Genomic DNA, 8,172 nt, shown 5'->3' on the forward strand with positions numbered 1-8,172 from the left:
TGCGCTCAGTGCCCATTATAGGAAAGTCATGGGGGCTTTGGAGAGAGTGCAGAGGACATTCACCAAGATGCTGCCTGGATTAGAGGGCAGAAGCAATAAGGAGAGGTTGGACAAACTTGAGTTGTTTTCTTTGGAGTGGTGGAGGCTGAAGGAAGACCTGATAGAGGTTTATAGGATAATGAGAGGCAGAGATAGAGGTACTTTTTTTCCAGGGTGGAAATGTCTAATCTCAGAGGGCATGCAGTTACGGTGAGGAGTTAAGTTCTAAGGAGATGTGTGGGGCAAGTTTTTTAGTCCGAGATGGTGGGCGAGCGCTTGGGTTGCACTGCCAGGGGTGGTAGTGGAGGAGATATGATAGAACGATCACAAAAGGCTCTTAGAGAGGCATGTGGATGTGCAGGGAGTGGAGGCATAAGGGGTTCATTTAATTTGACACTGTGGTCAGTACAGACGCTGTGGGCCATAGGGTCAGTTCCTGCCCTGTACTGGTCTGAGCTCTGACTCCTCTGTCCTCCCAACCCAGCACGATAGCGACATTTCGGCCTACACCTACGAGGAGGACGCTAATGATGGAGCAGCGATCCCAGATGTTGCGCCAGATGAGGCTGTCAAAAACTGAGAGAGACCGAGAGGTAACATCCCACAGATCAGGCCAGCCACGCGTACCTTCACATCTTATGTCCCACACCAGCTTGTATACGTAGGGGGCTCGGGTGGGGTGCGTACCCAAAGTAATATACCCGGGAGTGCGTCACAGGCTGGGATCTGATCCAGGGGTTCGGGGATTTTTATATAGAATAACAGATCCCTGGGAGTTGGGTACAGACTGGGATCTGATCCAGGGGTTCGGGGATTTTTATATAGAATAACAGATCCCTGGGAGTTGGGTACAGACTGGGATCTGATCCAGGGGTTCGGGGTGGTGGGGGTTTATATATAGAATTACAGATCCCCATGGTTGGTTACAGACTGGGATCTGATCCAGGGGTTGGGGGGGGGGGGGGGGAGGTTATATGTAGGATAACATACCTCCAGGAGTGGGTTACAGGCTGGGGTCTGATCCAGGGTTTGGTGGGGGGGGGGGGGGGGTTTATATATAGAATAACAGATCCCTGGGGGTGGGGTGGGAGGTGCGGGTGTTTAGGTAAGTTTGTGCCCGGACTGAGCGATCGTTAAACAAGTCTCTCTCCTCAGGGAATCACCAGCTCCTTCAGCAGTCTGCCTGTCCCACAAGTCAGTACACATTTTACCTCGCTCTCCGCTTTTCGCTGTGTTGACCAGTAGTTGGTCGGGGGGGTTGTGTGTTGTGGGTTGGGAGTTGTCCGCCGGCTTGTTGTAACTCGTTTTAGCTCTCTGTCCAGCTGCTGGTAGTGTTAGAACCATGCTCTCTGCTCCTGCTTGCTTCATCCTGTTGGTTCATATTTAATGTGTGTGTGTGTGTGTGAGAGAGTGAGTGTATGCACACGCTCACTCTGACAATGCAGACCTCTTCTCCCACAACACCGAGTCCCTGCCTCCTTCCCTCGCTCCATCCCCACACTCCCTCCTCCTGGTCCAGGTCCACTGCTCTCTGACCCCTGCCTCCCCTCCAGGCGCAGCTGGTAAAGGATCGGAACTCGATGCTGCGGCTGGCCAGCCTGGGCTCCGACGAGGAGGACGAGGCCGACGGAATTCCCGACCGGATCCAGATGACCTGGACCCGGGACCGGTACCAGGAACCGCAGCGGAGCCGATGCCAGACCCCCGACGGCTTCCGGGACCTGATGGACATACGCCCGTGAGTCCGGTGGGAGGGCAGGGAGAGCTGGGCGTGGGGGGGGGGGGGGTGGGAAGTGGTAGGAAAGGGGGAGAACCAGAGTGGGCTGTGGTATCTCGTCGTGTAATGGATGCCATTGTCCGCAGTGACCACTCCAATGTCCGGCGGATGCACACGGCGGTCCGGTTGAACGAGGTCATCGTCAACAAGTCGCACGACGCACGGCTGGTTCTGCTCAACATGCCAGGCCCTCCGAGGAACAGTGACGGCGATGAGAACTGTATCCTCTCCGTGGCTGAATGGGGTAGTGGGTGTGTGTGTGTGTGGAACTGTATCCTCTCCGTGGCTGAATGGGGTAGTGGGTCTGTGGGTGTGTGTGTGTGTGTGTGTGTGGAACTGTATCCTCTCCGTGGCTGAATGGGGTAGTGGGTCTGTGGGTGTGTGTGTGTGTGTGGAACTGTATCCTCTCTGTGGCTGAATGGGGTAGTGTGTCTGTGGGTATGTGTGTGTGTGTGTGCGTGTGTGGAACTGTATCCTCTCTGTGGCTGAATGGGGTAGTGGGTGTGTGTGCGTGTGTGGAACTGTATCCTCTCCATGGCTGAATGGGGTAGTGGGTCTGTGGGTGTGTGTGCGTGTGTGGAACTGTATCCTCTCTGTGGCTGAATGGGGTAGTGTGTCTGTGGGTGTGTGTGTGTGTGTGGAACTGTATCCTCTCCGTGGCTGAATGGGGTAGTGTGTCTGTGGGTGTGTGTGTGTGTGTGGAACTGTATCCTCTCCGTGGCTGAATGGGGTAGTGTGTCTGTTTGTGTGTGTGTGTGGAACTGTATCCTCTCCGTGGCTGAATGGGGTAGTGTGTGTGTGTGTGGAACTGTATCCTCTCTGTGGCTGAATGGGGTAGTGTGTCTGTGTGTGTGTGTGTGGAACTGTATCCTCTCCGTGGCTGAATGGAGTAGTGTGTCTGTGTGTGTGTGTGTGTGGAACTGTATCCTCTCCGTGGCTGAATGGGGTACTGTGTGTGTGTGGAACTGTATCCTCTCCGTGGCTGAATGGGGTACTGTGTGTGTGTGGAACTGTATCCTCTCCGTGGCTGAATGGGGTAGTGTGTCTGTGTGTGTGGTTTTTTGGAGCGTCAGAGACCAAGGGCAGATCTGATAGAGGTTTACGAGACAACGAGCAGCATAGATAGAGTGAGCTGAGTAAAATGTCTAGTACCATGAATTGAAGGTGAGAGGGGTAAGGTCAAATGGGAATGTGAGGGTTAAGTTTTTTTTCTCAGTGTGGTGGAGGGAAATACATTAGAGACTTTTAGGAGACGTTTGGATAGGCACATGGATGTAAGGAAGATGAGTGAATCGACATGGTGTAGGTAGGATGGATGTGTTTGGGTGTTTCTCAGCTGGTTTGGCACAACACTGTGGGCTGAATGGCCTGTTTCTGTGCTGTCCTCTTCTTTTATCTGACCATCACCTTTGGCAGTGATCTTTGCATCCTCACAGGCCCTGGGAGTAGTACTGGAAAATTGGAGGGTGGCAAATGTTATTCCTTTGTTGAAGAAAGGTCATAGGGATAATCCTGGGAATTACAGTGAGTCTTGCATCAGCGAAATGTAGATTCTTAGAGACAGGGTTTACAAGCATTTGGAGATGTGTAGTCTGATTAGGGACTGCGTGTCTGTGTCTGTACAGAAGATGATACGATAAAGGGTCAGGGTTAGGACGTTTCCCTCCCTCTGCTTCCCTGTTCAATCACTGCAGATTTCTTTCTCAAACCCCATTCTCCTGACTTTCCCCCACTTCCCAATCAAGAACCCATCAATCTCTGCCTTAAACACTCGGCCTCCATAGCTTTCTCCAGTCAAGTTTAACTATCCTCTGAAGAAATCCCTCAGCTCAGTTCGAAAAGGGTCGTCCCTCCATCCTGAGGCCGTGCCCTCTCCCCTGAGCTGATAGAGGCAGTGTCTCCACGTCCACTCTATCTCCCACCAAACGAAGGACCCAGCTCACACTGGTGAAACCAGCTCCCCTCCCTGGACAGCTGACATATCAAAGCATCTCTAAACACTGCTTCTACAGAAAGACCATCACGCCAGCAGTGAAACCTCTCCTGGGGGGGGTTACACTATAAATTACAAAATAATGAGATGGTGTGAAAAAGGACCATTCAGAAATCGGATTGCAGAGGGACGAAGCTGTTCCTGAATTGTTGTGTGTGTGCCTTCAGGCTCCTGTACGTCCTTCCAGATGGTGATAACAAATAGAGGGTGGCTCCTGGATGGATGCTGCCTTCCTGAGGTAGTGCCTCGATGGCGGGGAGGGTTGGATCTGTGAGGGGAATGGGGTCGTGTGTGTTTTCTATACTTCCGTTGGGATGGGTACCCGGAGCAGGAATTGGCTCTCCTTGACCTTCCCACCAGACATGGAGTTCCTGGAGGTGCTGACCGAGGGACTGGAGCGAGTGCTGCTGGTTCGAGGGGGGGGCTGCGAGGTTATCACCATCTACTCCTAGCCCCCTCGGCGCACAGCAAGATCCCAGCACCGGCTGGACCGGGCCACGGAATGGGCTGTGGTTGTGGCGGGGAGACACTTACTGGGGAAGAGATGGGAAAAGGAGAGGTGATGAAGAGAGAGTTGGGGAGAAGGAAGGAGAATGTGGGAGGAGGGAGGAGAGGGAGTCGTGGGGGGGAGGGGAGAGTAAGGGAGGGGGTGGAAAAAATGGGAGGGTAGGTAAAGTGGAAGTGGGGGGAGGGGATATTGGAGGGGTGTGGGGTCACTGAGGAAGTTTGGGGAGGGGAGTTCGGGTCAGGACTGGGCTCTCTCCACCCTCCTCCATTCCTCGTTCAGCCCTGGGTTTTCAGGGTTTGGAGTTCGGGAGTCGGGTCAGGAGTCAAAACAGGGTGGGGTTCAGGGGTCAGAGGTTCTCTTGGGAGTCCAATAAAAAACCTGATGCACACTGGCTGGCTGACTGTTGTGTCTTTTGTTACTTGGCTGGACTGGCTCATAAAGCACTACAACACAGAAACATCATTCTGCCTCGCCTCATCCCCCTCCCATAAACGTTGCAATTGAACCCACATCCAGCACTTCTGCCGGCAGCTCGTTACACCAAACAAGAAGTGAGGTGATTAATCTTAAACATTTCCCCTTTCACCCCTTAACCTATGACCTCCATTCTATTTTCACCCAACCTCAGTGGAGAAAGCCTGCTTGCATTTACCCTATCTATACCCCTCATAATTTTGTATACTGTACCTCCAACAAATGTCCCGTCATTCTACACTCTTACAGAAAAGAAGTCCTAACCTGTTCAACCTTTCCAATAACTCAAGTCCTGGCAACATCCTTGTAAATTTTCTCTGTACTCTATTGACGTCTTTCCTGTAGGTAGGTGACCAGAAACCCACACACACAATACTCCAAATCTGGCTTCACCAATGTCTTCAACCTAACTCCTGTACGGAATCTGTGGATTCTGGTCAATTGGGACAGCTCTTACAAAACAAAAAAATAATCCCAGAACATTATCAGGATTCCTTTCCTTTATGCAGGAGATCTGCTAAACAGTTTCTAGGCATCATCAGATGCCCGCACTTGGGTGGCTATTCCACGCTACATCATGCTTCTGCGAACAAACAGTTTTTAAATAGTGTCAGCTGTGATGGACAACCACCAGTGGACTGGTAGTGTTCTCATTTATTCTGTATTTCATTTAAATGCATCAGTTATCTTTCAATATTTTCATTAGTTTCTGCATTGAGGAATACAGAATACAAGATATATATTATGTCAAAAGAAAAAAACAAAATAGTACCAAATACATTGTATTAAAAATAGTTACAATCACAAAACCCTGTGTTCATAAAAATTAAATTGTAAAATGCATCATTTATTACTTAGTTAAATAGTTGACTTTTTTAAAACATACCTTTTTAACTATTTCCAAACTTCAACTAATTGGAGCAGCTGCTTATTTGGACCAAAATGTTCTGGTCTTATTGTGCCCCAATTAACCAGAACCCACTGTATTCCCAGTTCCCTCTGTTATAGTGCCCTACTGTTCACTGTGCAAGTCCTACCCTGGTTGGCCCTCCCCAGGGCAACATATTGCACTGGTCGGCATGAAATTCCAAATGCCTTTTTTCCAGCTAGTCCTGCTTCCCACCTCTCCACTCTTGTCCGGGACAGCTACACAATACCGCTAGACCAACGCCCAATGAATCTACCAGCTGGTATGTCTTTGAACTGTGGGAGGAAAACCCATGGGGTCACGGGGAGAACATACAAACTCCTCAACAGACAGCAGCAGGAATTAAACCTGGGTTGCTGATACTGTAAAGCGTTGTGCTAACCAATATGCTACCGTCACCTTATAATTCCAGCCCTCCAGTACCGGTATCATCCTCAGGAATCTTTTCTGCACCTTCTCCAGCTTAGTGATACCCTTCCCATCACAGGGTGACCAAAACTGAACCCAGCTGCAGCCTCACCATCGTCTTGTACAACCGCAACGTGACCTCCCAACTTCTGTGAACGTGCCCTGACTGAAGGCCAGCATCAGATACAACATCGCTGCCCCGTCCACAGTGGAGGTGCCCCAAAGCCCTGTGTACCCTAATCCAATCCAGCTAATTATTAGCCTGCCTACAGCAGCAGGAGAGGTGGGCGTCAGCAAGTATGCTCTCCAGTGGCATCTCCTTCCCATAAGTATGACTGATACTTGTCCAGCACCACACAGCCCCAGAATCCAACGAGACCCCAGTCCAAATGCATCAAAGGGTCCGAACTCCAGCAGTCAGGTGGGAATGACTGATCCCCAACAACAAGGCAGCGTGGAACCAGAGCGTCCTGAGGTCAGCGAGCTCCAGCGATTGGGGTCGGACTTCCCAATCCAAGTCCTGGTAGAACCCTGAGCCCCAGCCATCTCCAGCAGCCTCCTTGGTGTCATTTCTTTCAGAAGTGAGGGTGATGACATTGTGTTCAGTCCCACTCAGTGTACCCAGGGAACTTTCAGGCATGGACTGACAGGAGGCTGGGAAGATCTCCCAGTAACACCCAGCAGTGCTTCCACCTGTGATTTCCCTCTCCATCCACAACCTGGGGCTCCCCACTGACCAGGAACTCCACCCGACCTGCCTGACAATGGCCACTAAAGCAGGTTGGAGAGGCTGGGACCCTGACACCCCACTGTGTGAGAAGACAATCTCTAATGGGTGGGTGGGGTTAGTCTGTGCACTCCCCATCTTCTGCTATTACACTTTCCAGTTTATCTGTTCATGTGTGCACAATGATAAAATGTGGCTTGACACATTCCTCACTATCAGCTCTCTGTGTGACTTCATTATTCGAGCTAACTTCTCAAACATTTCATTAAATCATGAAACATCAGCTCTTTATTCATTTCCATAGATACTACCTGGCCTGCTGCGTCCCTCCAGCGTTTTGTGTGTTTTACATTCAATCATAGACCAGATTTGGTTAGGTATGGTCTTCCTGAGGGATGTGTTATTTCCTCTCTGATTCTCAACTACCCTGCCCTCTCTTTTTGCACAAGGGAGTTACACTGGCTGTTCTTCAGCCATCTGGACCCTCCCAGAATGTAGAGTTCTGAAAATCACGACGATATGATCTCTGGAGCCATGTCCTGAATGTCTGAATGCAGTCCATCAGTTCCTGGTGCTTTGTCTGCCTTTAGCCCCTGAATGTCTCCAATACCCACACCCGCCATGACTGGTACTTTTATTGCTTCCTCCCTGCTAAGTGAAGTGAGCCACACTGTTAAAGAGTCAGACAGCACTGACACACCCGCCAACCAAGATGTCCCATCCAAGCAAGACCCCCGTGACTGCCTTTAGCCCATAACCCTCCGAACCTGGGGCTCCCAACCTTTTTTTAAAACCATTATCTGAGGGGTCCATGAATCCCAGGTTAGAAATCCCTGTTCTAAACCTTCCCTATGCGTGTACCTGTCCAAATGCCTTTTAAATACTGTTAATGTACTACGTATTTGCCTCAACCACTCACTCCATGTATGGACCACCCCCTTTTTTATGCCACAGACCCCTACTATTAACCAAGGGCTCTGCAAACCTCGAGTTGGGAACCCTTACTCTAGGTGAAAAAGTTGTCCCTCGGGGTCCTATTAAATCTTTCCCCCTCACCTTAAACCTGTGCCCTCTGGCTCTTGATTCCCCAACACCGGGGTAAAAGTCTGTGCCCCTCGTGATTATATACACTTCTATAAGCAGCTTGTGATTGAGCCCACTAGAGGAAAGGCTATTCTGGATTGGCTGTTGTGTAATGAACCAGGTTTGATCAGGGAGCTTAAGGTAAAGGAACTCTTCGGAGACAGTGATCATAATATGATAGACTTCACCCCGAAATTTGAGAGGGAAATTGTCTACAAGTGGAGGGAACAGTACC

The 8,172-nt window shown here is 50.4% G+C and overlaps 1 protein-coding gene across 1 annotated transcript in view; it reads left to right on the forward strand.

The window, feature by feature from the left end:
- LOC140716469 (solute carrier family 12 member 6-like) overlaps window positions 1–4,427 on the forward strand; it is a 34,567-nt gene extending 30,140 nt beyond the window's left edge. The window contains 5 exon segments of the mRNA XM_073029224.1: window positions 524–556; window positions 558–632; window positions 1,593–1,777; window positions 1,903–2,036; window positions 4,170–4,427. Coding sequence (XP_072885325.1) covers window positions 524–556; window positions 558–632; window positions 1,593–1,777; window positions 1,903–2,036; window positions 4,170–4,261 — 519 coding nt within the window. The 3' untranslated portion in view covers window positions 4,262–4,427.
- The last annotated feature ends 3,745 nt before the right edge of the window (window positions 4,428–8,172 follow it).

This window comes from Hemitrygon akajei, chromosome 25 (assembly GCF_048418815.1).
Source record: "Hemitrygon akajei chromosome 25, sHemAka1.3, whole genome shotgun sequence".
In the NCBI taxonomy this organism is placed as follows: Eukaryota; Metazoa; Chordata; class Chondrichthyes; order Myliobatiformes; family Dasyatidae; genus Hemitrygon; species Hemitrygon akajei.